We start from the raw sequence: 13897 nt of genomic DNA, 5'->3' as shown, positions 1-13897 counted from the left end.
AAGGGAGGATGCTGAAGTTATCAAAAGGGAGGCACTAAAGGTCAAAGAATTTTGTCAACTACATCCAGATCCTACCCTATAATCCCAGCAAACTGTACAGCAGTGACTAAACAGTGTGAGGAAAAAGTAACAGAGGAGATGCTGAGAAGTGAAACAGCTGCAGGTCTCAATAAATCAAATGAGAATATATAGATATATGATTTTTTTTTCCTCTTAGTTTTCTCAAAACACAAATACAATACAACATAATAAGTATGTCCAAAGACATTCAGGAACATTTAAGAATAAACACAGAGAGACCGTAGAGAATTGGAAAACACGTTCGCTATATTTGTGAATAACAGCACGTCTTAATGAACTTTCGCATTTGGTTATTCACTACAGAGTCAAATCAAAAGATATTGTTAGAGGGATCAGATGAGAAAGAACTAATATGGCAATGACACCAATAAGAGTTCTTAAGAAAACACCAGTGAAGTTGTTAGCAGGGGATTTATCCCCTCCCTGTTTTCATGCAGGCTAAAAGAATGTGTTTCTTGGGCTAAGCCCAAGATCAAAAGATACTAAACCATTACAGGACCTCAGGCTTAAATATAAGAAGTACATGATTATGACAGTATGTCAGGTGAGACAGAGAGTGAGAACTGTTGTAAGAATCTGAGATGACAAACACACGTGGAGGCACAGATGCCAGCGTCCTGTAACATAGTCCTTTCTGGCCACGTCAGCCAGAAAGCATATGCATAAAGAAAACAGGAAATTACAAAGGATACCAAAAGGGTAGACTGAAGACCATAACCAGAATTTCAAAATGTCAACACCTTCATCTGTGTATGTCCAGTATTAGAGGAAAAGCTGTCAACACTAAGCCATTGTGCCACATTCATTAATACCAAATCCATGCATCACTGGATCATCCGCCACTACAAAGTTTATCCAGATCAGACACTGTCATTTGATTTTGTCAAAACAGCTGTAGTTTATGATAGTTGATATTGAAGTTGCACTTCTACATTACTGTGCAAGAATAGATGGTGGTACCTCATCCGGCACAACATCCACTGTTGCAGCTACTTCCTTGAAAATAAATACCCTTTCATTACCAGTAGAATGTCTTCATACCAGTTCAACACTTAGCAAAATTTGGCTGTGACTTATTTTATTTAATACTAGACACTGCGAAACTGATTAAACCACAGACTAACACTCTCCATATTATAAGCATTGGGAAAAAAGTGTCAAATTGCCAAAGAGTTATAGCAGAATCTGGACTTGGTATGCAGTAGACTCAGTAAGATGAAGGAGGCTAACAAATGCAACTCAAACTCATGGCAGAAGGAAAGACTAAAGTGAAGTTTATGAGGTTTTTCAATAATTTTAAGAAATTAAAACATTACAACCTTAGTATGAGCAGCAGGATTGCCAAATAAACATAATGAACAATCATTTCAACATATTTTAGAAAATATTACCTTTTACTTTTTCCCCCTTAAATGATCCTTGAAGATGCTGCTCACTGATCAATGACTTCCTCCTCCACAAAGATGTTCCAACATGTGTTGAGAGCTGGGGACATTAGTACCACCTCTAGAGCATGGAGTTTGCCTACAGGGATAATGTAAGTCAGCTTTATTGCAATATTGAATGGTTCTCTAAGGTTTTCTTTTTATTGTTCTTATTTTACATTCAATATTTACTATCAGAAATCACTTTATAAATGAATCTGGTAGAGAATGCATCTCCACAGAATGATGATCTTAATTTTACTCTCCTTTGCAGAGATAAAAAAATTTAAGCCATTCAGTTCCCAAATACAAACTTATACTGGGGCTGGGTAACGTATTTTGGTAGGCCCTGAAGGCCAGAACTGCCTTCCAGAAATAGCAAGACCTTTTAAAGAAGGCTCTTCCACTACATTCATAAAACAGAAGCAAGGTATTATGGTGAAAACAAAACTTGAATTCTCCAAATATTTCTGGGAGCAAATAGCATGTTCAATTGGAGTAAAACCTTCAAAAATGATGACTGAAGAAACAGCTTCATTTTCTTAATAAATAATCATAGCTTGAACATATCAACATTTATTTTGAGAAATTACTGCTTGATGAAATAACATCAGTTCTGGCACTTAGAGGTGATGCTGCTAACAGCACAATTCAGATTCTGTCATGTTGCAGAACCAATAAGATTAATAAAAAGAAAACCTCAGAAACACACAAAAAATATTGAACAGAAGCTGCCCTACCTTTCACAGAAAGGCAGACTCCAAGCTCTCAGGTGGTACTGAAGTTACCATTCCAACACATGTTGGGACATCTTGTAAAACAGGAAGTCTAATCATGGACCTATTAAAGAAAGAACAACAATATGGTTTAAGACTCTGCTGAAATACTTACTGGTTATGTTTATTTGGCAACACTGCTGCTGATACTAAGATGGGAATGTACTCCCACCTTTTTTGAAAAGGAAATAATGAATGTAAACAACATATAATTGTCTTATAATATTGTAACATTAGCAATTGATTGAGTTGTAATATAAAACCAGATTCTCTATTGAACATGTGCAATAAACTCCAATCTCACCATAAAAAACTAAAATACCACAATTATCGACATCGGTAAGAAGATAGGGAGCAGTGCACACATTCTAATTGAAATAAAATTTCTAGCAAATTGCTTGTTTTATACTAATGAAAAAAAAAACCCTAACTCTGCACTAAATTACAGAACTATTCCGGATGTCAGAATGGAGATACATCTCTACACCTGCCACATCTCTGCATGTGACATACTGAGGTTTATAGGCACTAGACAAAGTCAACATATTTGGCACGCACAATAACTTACAATTAGGATTATACAATACCTAATACGACTTCTTTTTTTCCTTAAAAAAAAGCAACCACCACTCTAGGCACAGCTCAAGTGAACTAAGCATATCATTAGGACAATGCATGACTTCAAAACGCTATGCTTAAGAACAGGTACATGTTAGAACTCTCTCCAAACACAATCAAAAGTTATGTCCGTAGGTATTTAAGGAGGTCATGCTCACAGAAAGATGCTGGTGGAAAAACTGATATTAAAAGGAATATTTTAGTTTGAATACAAATCAACTCATGGATAAAAAGTTAAGTCAACAACAAAAAGACAAAGTCATAACAACAAAAAGTGCAGTGAAAACAAAAAGTTATGTTCACAGAATAGCTCAGAATTTCAGAACCCACAACAACTGTAATCTAAGCAGCTATAAAAATCCTCTAAAATAAGAGAAATAAGTACACTTTTATGTCGGAACTGCTCTGTATATGAAAGAGCCATCATCAATAGTACAGTTTCATCTCAATTCAAACATGACTACAACTGTTGACAAACAGACAGATGAAACGGGGATGAGAGAATTACTCTATTATTAAACTAGTAACAAATGCTTTAAATAGAGGCTCTGAAATCTACTGGCCTGGTTCCAAGAAGGATATCTCAATCAGTTTTTAGATGGTGTAGCAATATAAAATGCCCTCTAGAGTATTCAAACTATTTATTTTTAAAATATACGTATGCATACAACTAGGCTGTCACTGTGATGCCATAGTAGATTCAATACACTCTAGAATACAGAAAACACAGATAAGCTATTTCCTTATGTTTTAACACACATTTTTTTAGCAGACATGCAATTCAAGAGTGACTGAACAAAGACAGAATCAAGGCAGAACAATGATCAATATTTCATCAGACAGGATTTTAAAATATACTAAATGTAAAATAACAAAAAAGGTAAATATAAATTATTTTGAGCCTAACCCTGCAATTGTCACATTGACAGAGACAATGGCTTGATTCTATCAAGTCAAGCTTCTCTGAAGTGATTTAGGTAGGACTGTAGGCCTTTTAACTACTAGACTAGCTGGACTAGGAGAATTTGGATTCATCAGCACATTTTCAAGCTTCTTAACAATTGGCCTGCACCACTATGTGTGTTCTAGCCTAAAAATCTATTTGGATGAAGCAAGAGTATCCAGTTCTAATTTTGTGATAGCAAGTGCTGCGGGTGTATGCTATATTGTCAATGTAATAGACTTTTTCCAAATAAAATTTATAACAATGCTAGCTAACAGACAGAAATACAGTTATTTAATAAAATCATGCTATAGAAAACCTTATTTCCTAACGCAGCGGTAAAAATGATTCAGAATAAATGTGAAATAAAAATATCATTGATGATTCTGCAATACATTTTAATCATACATATTTAAGTAAAAATAATCTGAAAATACAAGATGGACAGTTAAAAAGTATCCACTACGTCCAAACCAGTCCCTTATTTTCTAGAATGTCACATTTGTAATTATTCTATTCAGCCAGTGCTCTGTAACAATAAAAATTGAAGTAGAAAAATCAGGTGAAGAACACTGACAGTTCAGACAAAGAGAGAAAGAAATAATCTAAGACAAATAATACAGTACGCCAAACTTATGTTTCATTATTATTGCATTAAGACAGTTAATTTATGGTTAAGATTCTCCACAAGTTTTAACATTTTAGAGACAGCCAAGTAAAAGCAAAATGGCATCATCTCTTTGTAGAAGAAATCAGTCAGATTTAAAACCAAAGCTGTGGGAATTAACAGGTTGCTGCATGTTCTAAGCTTGTGATGATAAGATGCTCTGTTGACCACAAAATACAAGGCCAAGTTTTTGGAAACGTTAGTGGAAGTTCTAGAGACCACCAAAACTCTCAGTCAAAAGGTGTCTCAGGAAAGTACACGACACATCTGTTCCCTTTTTCCATGGATTTGGTTATCAGGCAATGTAAGAAGGGTCACCTTTTAGCCCATCCTTCACTATGGCCCGCTACCTTTCACTACTATTAAATAGAAAATACAGGGCAGCCTAATTCTTATCTGCTCTCAGAAACAGTACTGTAATGAAGTAATTCCTGAGCCAAGGAGTTCCTATTTTCAAAAAAAATGGTTACAAACCAGAGAAAAAACTGTCACACTTAAAACAACCTGCGAAGTCATATTGTTTTATTCATTAAAGTGTTGCCCCTTTTGGTAAACAGTGGGAACACAGAATGTCAAAAACTAGCTTCTAAACCCTAACTGATGCAGTATTCTTACCCACCAAGAAACAACATATGAATGGATTAAAGTGAAACAATTACAAATTATTAAGGTTAATTTTTCTTGTTTCTTTCCCATAAAATCACAGGAAAAAAGCTAGGATTTTTCAGCATTATTTATTTATGACAATCTAATTTGCTTATCTTGCCCTTTAAAGAAATACTACCCATTTTACTAAAGCTAAAGACCTAGAAAGTTTTAAGAGTCTGTATGCACATCAGCATGCACGTGCATGAAGAACATCAACCTCTGCCTCTCAACTTCCCAGAAAGAGAAACAAAAGCCTTACACCTCTTTGCATATGCTTCATTGTGCTGTGGTGTCATGTAGAAAGATCAGGGTTTAAAGTTTTATGATCCTGAATGGCATAGCAAAAGAAATACACTATCTGCTAAGAAATACCCACTCTTGATTTTGCATCAAAGAAGAATTTGAAACAGTCACAGCCCTGTCTTCCTACATGAACAAATGGCAATGATTACCAGCCAAAGATGACTAGATACAAAATTGGATAAGGAAGCACGTGGGAAGTGGATGAATATCTCTGCATTAATTACCTTTCAGTTACTTCTTCCATTTAAAAGGATCAATAATAATATTAGTCATTTAGATTTAAAATAAACTTTGGATGATAAAACTGCCAAGTTACTGTAGAGATAAGAACATATATTAAGAAACCTCTTTCACTATGACTTTGAGGCATTTGGCTGGTGGTTACTGCCAAAGACTGAATAGCATCTGCTCTCACTTTAGCAGTTTATATTCTGACTCTGGTGAACGGAAGCACAATCTCTGAAACAGCCTTTGGGGAACACTACTGAGTTGCTCGACAGAGCTCTTACTCAGAAAAGAGAGAAGGAGATTAATATTACAGAAAACTTGAAAGATCTAGTTTCTGAGAAAGGAGAGAAGAACAGTTTCCTAATACTGTACATACCACAAATCTCTCTTACTAAAACATTAAAAATGTGCCCTAAAACTAAAGTGATCATTAAATATAAGTAGATTTAAAGGTACAAAATAAGGTCTGTTTAAGGTAAAAAGTAAGAAGAAACAATGTATTTTATCTCATTTGTCAACAGGCTTTTAATGAAAACAGAAGAATGAGGACTCACATAACATACTTTTTTTTCCCCAACGTGCTTGAGAAGGTCACAGCCTCCTTTGCTTAGTCGTGATGTGTCTAGGCACAGCAACATATGGTAAGATTGAGTTTTGTCGTGAACTTACAATGTCATTATTTTAAGTGCCCAGTAGCACAAACTACTAAATTTGTGTGTGGTCCTATGCAATCAACAAATCTGGCCACACACAGTGAAAACCAAGCTTCTAAAACTTCAAAATCAGCTGAAGGAATTCTATCCTCAAGAACCATAGATCCCAGATAGTAGCCACTAGTGAACCCCACAGCCACTTTCAAAACTATAAAAGGCTTCATGTAAAGCCAAAATAAAGCTCTAAAAGTGGCTGCAGGAGACCGCTAGGAGTGGTCGCTCTTTCAGATTCACTGCTTTTGAGAAGTAAATCCCTGCAGCTGTTTTTAAAAGCTTTGAAAGTTTCATTTCAATTATCAAAGCCAATAAAGCTTCAAAAACAGCCATAGGGATTTGTGTTCCTCAGAGGAGCAAACCCCAAAAGGCAGTGATGAACAGTGTGATGGGCTCTGTGGCTCTTGAAGTATGTACAGATTCCTGTAAGTTCTACACTTGTAATTACAGCTCCATGTTGTGCAGCAATTGTCACACCCAGACAGTTCATCAAGGCTTATACAGCAAATTCATTACTGATTTCCCATTCTTTTTAAGAGTTTTATGTCTGTTTCCTTTTTGTTTTCTTACACTTGTATAAACTATTACGTGAGCATCCTTCACAACATTTCATTAAAACCTTGCTGGCTTCCTATCTCAGGTGGTGGTAAGCCACCTCACAAAATGTTGCACATTTGTTTTCCCAGACTGCATCACATAATGCCATCATCACAACATGATAACTATAGCATGCAAAATAATTCATTTCCTTGAATGAGAACTTAAAAGGGTACTAATTAAAATACAAGAGTGAAGCTTGACAATAAGTCAATGAAGAACTTTGCCTGCAACTGCAATATAAAAAGGCTTTCATTAATTCAATGAACATAAATACAAATAATATTTCAGAAGTAATCGCATGACTTAAAAACCTAACTGCACTGATTTGTAACAAGATTTTTGTCTTATCTTTAAAATTGTAATAAATAAATCCCTAAAAATTTTACAAATTTAACTAGTGACACAAGCATAGTTCTAATAGAAATATATGATTTATGCCCCTGAACAATTAGAGCCTTGTAACTTAAGACACTGATGGCTCTGAAAATATTACCAAAATTATGTTGAAAAATATACATTTAGATCCTAGGACAGACATAGTATATTAATGAAGTATGTCACATGAAATACATTCTGAGCATACTTACTGACCTTAAAAGATCATTAATTTTGAACAGTTATTTTTTCTACTAAAGTTTTTAACTTCCATTTTCAAATGGCAGAATAAATAAAAACACCTTTCTGCCACAAAAAGAAATACACCCTTCTGAAAAAATGCTATAGGAACATCACTGTGAACTTAAATACATGCAGGTGTTAAGAACTGAATAACTGGCTTGTATAGGGAAAGAAAATCTTGACAGATAACTTCAACATTCTGTTAAATCGTATTCACAGGTGTCCTCTGTGACCTGTACTACTTACTTTACCTCTCTGTTCCAGTCTTCTCATGTCTAAAACATGAAGGAGGACTGTGAGAAATAATTAATGTTTGCAAATAGCTTTGAGATCCTTAGATATAAAAAACATGGGGAAAGCATCTCATACTTCATGCTGGTATACAAGTACCAGTATATTATTTTTTCCCAATTTGAGATAACTAAGTTACTTTTATCACAAAAAAAAAAAAAACTTGGAAATTCAGTAATTCAAGATCATGTAATAAAATGCTTACAAAACAATCTTAAGTGCTAAGCATATTCTGTTGCTCAGAACTGCCTAACTCCAAAGGAAACACTATCAAAAGGAAAGGATATGTTTCTCACCCATTTCAAGTATGCGTTTATGTAGAGGTATAGCAGCAAGAAAAGGTTCATCTTTACAGGACTGTATCTGGGTTCCAACCAAGTCAGAGTTGGTAGCCATAATCCGGGCACTTTCTTCATTAAGATTAACGCCAGCCATAGAGGCAACATCATTGATGTCATCATCATCTCTATCACGAAGAAAAAGAAGAAAAAAAAACAATTCTGCATGTGATATATTCATTTTGTATATTAACATGCCCAGTGGCTGGGCCAACCTGAGGCACAACCACTAGGGTCTCCATTTTGACAGAATATATTCTAGATTCAGAAATAACTAAAATATTTATCTGATCACATTAGAAAAACTTAAGAAGCAGGACAATTTGTCTGTAACAGAAAGAGTGACAGGTGTTTTTTCTTCACCTGAGTCAGTGATACCAATGAAACAAGGACGGTCAGGAAACTAAAGGCAATCATCACCACTAAAGACAGATCACCACTTAGCTATTCTCTTTATGTTGAAAAATATGAGTAAAATAATAAAATAAATTAAAACTCCACAGATATTAAAAGCAAAACCATGAATTTGGAATCCTGCACTGTTTCACGAGTTCCTATCAAAATAGGTAACAAAGCATTTTCAGCAATAGCAGGAAAGATTCTTTCACCATGATGAGTTCATAGGTAAGTTTGGGTTCCAAGTGAGGTTTGAATATGCGCTGGTGTTTTCTCTGGCAACATACAAAAATCAGCTGAATACATCAACTAGTTTTAGAAGAATGAGTTGCATTTGAGAAGATGACAGCAGCACTTCCCAGGCCACTGCAATACCCTTCCTAACAGCTTGAGGAAGTACTGACTAACAAATTTGAGTTTCCACACCTCCATCTCCCAAGCTTTTTTCTACCTCCTACCTCTTTGAGGTATGACTCATAACTGTGGATATGATCATCTGTTTTTAGCACATTCTGTTTAAGAGCTGTTACTGACGTGAACACTATTTCAGCATATTCTTAGGAGAGATTATACGACCTTTGAGAATATATACATATATGGAAAAGATCCACATACATCCAAGTCCAGACTCCTACTACTGCAAAAGCAAACAAATAAAAGCTTAATTTAAAATATGTTTTAAAAAAATATTAAATAGATGTCATCCTATGCACCCTAGAATACTTTCTGTCACATGTAACAAGTTTAACACATAGTAAAAATCAAAAGCTACAGAAGTAAGGTCTGAGAACAAAAGGAGAGAAATTTAGAAATCTATAATCCAGGTCCTCCCTGTCCTCCCATACTCTCCTTAACATCTGCACTAGAGCAGCCAGTTTTGGTGGAAGACTTCTACGGTTTGTTAGACAATGGTTTTGTTTTCTTTTGCAGGAAGAATTTAAGAAAAGATTTTTGTTTGTATAAACCTGGAGAAATGTGCTGAACACTCAGAGATTGAAAACGGAAAATTTTACAATGATTGTCAGAAAAATTATCTTTTATTATTTTCCATGAGTGCTAAGCATTTGATTTCTTCTTTTAGAATGAAATTCCTGAGGACAGTGTCACAAAATTGATCTCCTGCCTTGACAGTTTTCATGCCGAGTCTAAAGATTTGCATTTTTACATATCACATGATATGTGTGTGATACTCATTGGAAGGTCACAAGAGCTGCCATGAAGAAACTAGACTCCTATGCATTCAGTGCATAGATGACCGAACTGCTCTTTGGCCTTGTCCAATCAGTTGTGAAACTGCCCCCCAAATACCACGGTTGATAAATGTACTTGTCCACGTAACAACTAACAGTGACTTAAATATTCAGTGACAAGTTCAAAAGATTCTAATTACAAATGAAAAACAGCAACTAAAACCGAAAAAGGGGAAAACCTAAGCTCTCTGGGGGTTAAGAACCTCCACACTTGAAACAGAAAGAGCATCACCCAAGGTAATCTGCCCAGGGCTCACAAGGCCCAAATCCAGCAGGCCTTTTAAACCATGGCAAAACCCAATTCATATAAAGACAATTATCATAACACAAACTCAAAACTATGTAAGATAGTGGAAGCTACTGGAAAACCAACTAAACTACAAAACATTAACCAGTTTGTGCAGTTAAAAAAAAAAAAAAATAAATCCAGTTCCCAGTGGACCCTCACACCTCTGCGGGCACGAAGGCAGCACTGCTGCTCTGTGGGGTCCGGGAGTGCCTGGGTACCGCTGCCTGCTGAGGGGACCCGAGCACAAGGATTCAAAGGATCTTAATAAAACATTAATTTAGCAGAGTATTCACGTGCTTTCTCTATATACAGCCCCCTTAATCTCACTTGCTTTAGCAAGTGTTTATCGCACAGTCACAATCTGGCTAGCAGTGAGTAATACAGTCTCAATCCTGCACTTCAGATCAGGTTGCCAGGACTGAGGTACTTTCATCGCCTTCAAGCAATCATCCATACAAAAACCAAGATAGCACTCGAGTTCAAGAACATAATTTTTAAGAGAAGTTTATACTTATCTCTACTGTTACTGAATAGCTGAAGAAAGTACAATCAATCTTTTATCTTCCTTCTGCTTAGCATTTTAGGTATTCTAATTTTTATTTAGAGTACAGAACTGTGACCACATTATAAATAAAAAATATTGTCTGAACTAAAAATAGACAATTAATTTGGGCACAAACAAGGATTCCAATGAAATAATCAAAATCAATGCAACAGCACTTATAAAGACTGTCAATGTAACTCCTAGACAGAATAATTTCCTTCCATCTTACATCTTACACTGGCAATCCACTATGTGTGAGTGCTTTTTTTTTAATGTCATGTGGAAGATAGATATGAAATGTTTTAATCATAGTTGGGACTACATTTTTTTTTAGTCTAATGGGAAAAAATTATATCAATATATCCTTTTTTATTGAGGGACTTTATCACGAAAAAGAGCTTGAGTTTGGACACTGAAACACATACACATTTATATATAAAGAGGGCGGACGCTCTTGCCAAACAATGTCCTACAAAAGTCAACTTTTAAGTCCAGATGAGTGAGTTTTCAGAAGTCACTCCATGGAACAAAGATGCCATCCAGTGGTCGTCTAGATTGATGATTACTGTCTATCTTTCCCTTTTCATCCCAGCACAGTATTTAACAATTTCATGTTTCTTGGCATATATTACTGTGCTCACACTAATTATACCGTTTCACTAACTATAACTGGTTTTTACTGAATTGAGTCTTCTGTGATAAATCTAACATTCCAATATGCATGCTATTTTTAAGAAGACAGCATGAGTTCTCAACCTCTTTCCAAATGCACGCTACTTCTTAAAAGTAGTCTAAGAGTTCAATTCTTCCTCCTATATTCAACCTCTTGTAACACCTCTCCCTCTCCCCTTCATTAAAAACACTCATGCAATTACAAAAAAAAAAAACAACAACCCAACAAATCCACACCTACTTGAAAATACGAAAGAAAAAACCAAAGTATTTGCACAGTTGTTCATAACTTCAAAGATTTTGTTTAAATTAAGACAAGCCATTATACAAATCTGGTAGCCTTTTCTTTATGAACAAATCTTAATGTTTTTCTTTCTCAGGCACTTTGTAAGATTTGAGCCAATGATGTCCAAATGTGCAATGGCGAGCTGCTCCCAAATAAGCTATAAGGATACCAACTGAGACAACATTATACTATTGTTTCCCCTCTCTAAGTGAAATTTCATGTTGTTAGGACAAAGTCCCTGCACGTATGTAAGACTCCAAGCAAGTCTACAAATTCCATGGATCACAAGATCAGAGATCAACAACAATACATTGGATATAGATGGTGACTTGAAATTACAGTAACAGCCACTACTATATTACATTTTACAATGGCATAAATTCTTTCAAACAAATTTATTATAATACTTATTCTGACTTTCAAGCTTTAATTTGAAATTTCTCCATAATATTGCTTTGCTGTAAAATACATTCTTGGTCTATGTTGGACCTTCTCACAGATAAGCAAAAGGGATGACACAACATACCGTATTTGTGGTCAGTATTTTTCTTTATTTTGAAAAATACGGAAAAAATTAATGATCACTTTATAGCTTGAAATATTTATTTTGAAAACCAAAGAAAGTTAAAGCTTAAGGTTTTATGTCATACACCATTTTGAGATGAAAGCTTTGAAGTTATCCATTTAACTCCTGCATCAGCTTTCTATCTCTCCTCAAAGGACAGGCTGCTTTGCACATTATTAGATGTAACATCATGCATTTTGCCAGAACTATATTATTCAAGTTTTATTTTATAAACAAAAATAAAGTAACAGGCAATAGATTCTTTTGGCTAGGCAAAAGAGGTCTGAAAATATTTTTTTTTTTATTCCCAGGTGGATTCTACTTCAAAATGTTGCCAGTCTGCTGCATAAAATAGGAATACTAAGATAAGCGTCAAATGATGTCTGTCACTTCTTAAAAGTGATTCTGAAAAAAAATCTCATCACATTGGCTGTATAAAACCTGATACTGACAGGCTCCAAGAACTTATATATAACTTTGAAATACTGCTTCAGAAAAGGTTGCTGTGAAAAGGAAAAGCATCTGGCTCGCTGGTACACTATGGCAAACATATCATCACACACACAAAGAGAATGGTTCTGTCCACTTCTTGCCTCACTTACATGCAATGCCACTGAGCCTTACTTAATACAGTTAGGAAGTGGTAGGATAACACAAGACTACAAACATGGATCTCCATCCTTGGAGAGATGTAAAACCAGATAAGTTTAACCAAATCTGCTCTGAGTCAGAAGTTGGACTAATTGACCTCCCAAAGTCCCTTCCAATTGAAATCATTCTGCCTCAGTATCAGTGGGAACAAATGTTTCCACTAGTTCTTTATATTGGCAGCAATCTGAATCATAGGTAATAATTACTTTGAGAGTCAGCTACTTTCACTGTCATCAGTGGTATATTATGTTAGTGGGAGCTCTGAGGTTACCAAACTACATGATGACATATGCAGCAGTTGTAGCCAAATATGCAGGCCCCTAGCAGACTTCAGTGGGCCTTCTGCTTCATCTCTCCTGACTACAGAAACCTCTAAGTCCGGATCTCTACTCTAAAACAAACAAAAAATTACAAAAAATGGAATTCAGATTTCCATCCTTAGGTATTAACATAGTTGAAAAGTCAACTAAATGGAGTTCTCTGTAGTTCTCTCTGAAAAATTCAGCAACAATAAACTTTAATACTAAAAAGGTGATTTATAAAATTTCACAAATACAACAACTTTACATTGCAGAAGTCTTGGTTTGGAAACTCTGCATCATAGAACAGCTGCTGTAATATCCAGTGAACTCACGTAAGCAGTCTTAAATTTCACTAATAAATGCTGACATTAAAGACTAAGCTGTAATTTGCAAAACTCCTAGTTGCTATGTCTTTTATGTAACACCTTCCTGCATCTCCCACAGTCCAGAGTAGAAGAAACTGAAAATAACAAAGTTCACATTTCCATTCTTAGTGACCAACGCTTTGCTCACAAGAGTGGAGAGCCCAAGTAAGTTATTTTAAAGAAAGTAGAATATAAAATAATGAAACAAATATGCAATAATAAAACACTAAGGGCAAAATAAATTTATACATAACACAACTATTTTTCAAAATTCTTGCTTTGCTTTAGATGCCAGTTTGCCTTCTGGCTAAAAACACATTCTTCACACACGCTGG

At 35.2% G+C, this 13897-nt stretch overlaps 1 protein-coding gene across 5 annotated transcripts in view; it reads right to left on the bottom strand.

Annotated features, from left to right (window-relative positions):
- The window catches only part of LOC147599094 (transcription initiation factor TFIID subunit 4-like), a 150399-nt gene that overhangs the window by 96078 nt on the left and 40424 nt on the right, over positions 1-13897 (bottom strand). For 4 of the 5 annotated variants that reach the window (XM_086757942.1, XM_086757943.1, XM_086757944.1 and 1 more), the window contains one exon: positions 8201-8370. In XM_086757942.1, the coding sequence (XP_086614068.1) occupies positions 8201-8370 (170 nt within the window). Of the gene's footprint in view, positions 1-1472; positions 1606-2245; positions 2346-8200; positions 8371-13897 lie in introns of all 5 variants that reach the window. The other variant, XR_015259992.1, reaches the window with a different exon arrangement.

This window comes from Chlamydotis macqueenii, chromosome 13, assembly GCF_036417535.1.
Source record: "Chlamydotis macqueenii isolate bChlMac1 chromosome 13, bChlMac1.mat, whole genome shotgun sequence".
NCBI classification, from domain to species: domain Eukaryota; kingdom Metazoa; phylum Chordata; class Aves; order Otidiformes; family Otididae; genus Chlamydotis; species Chlamydotis macqueenii.
The sequence above is the reverse complement of the archived record's forward strand: the minus strand, read 5'-3'. Positions and strand labels throughout refer to the sequence as shown.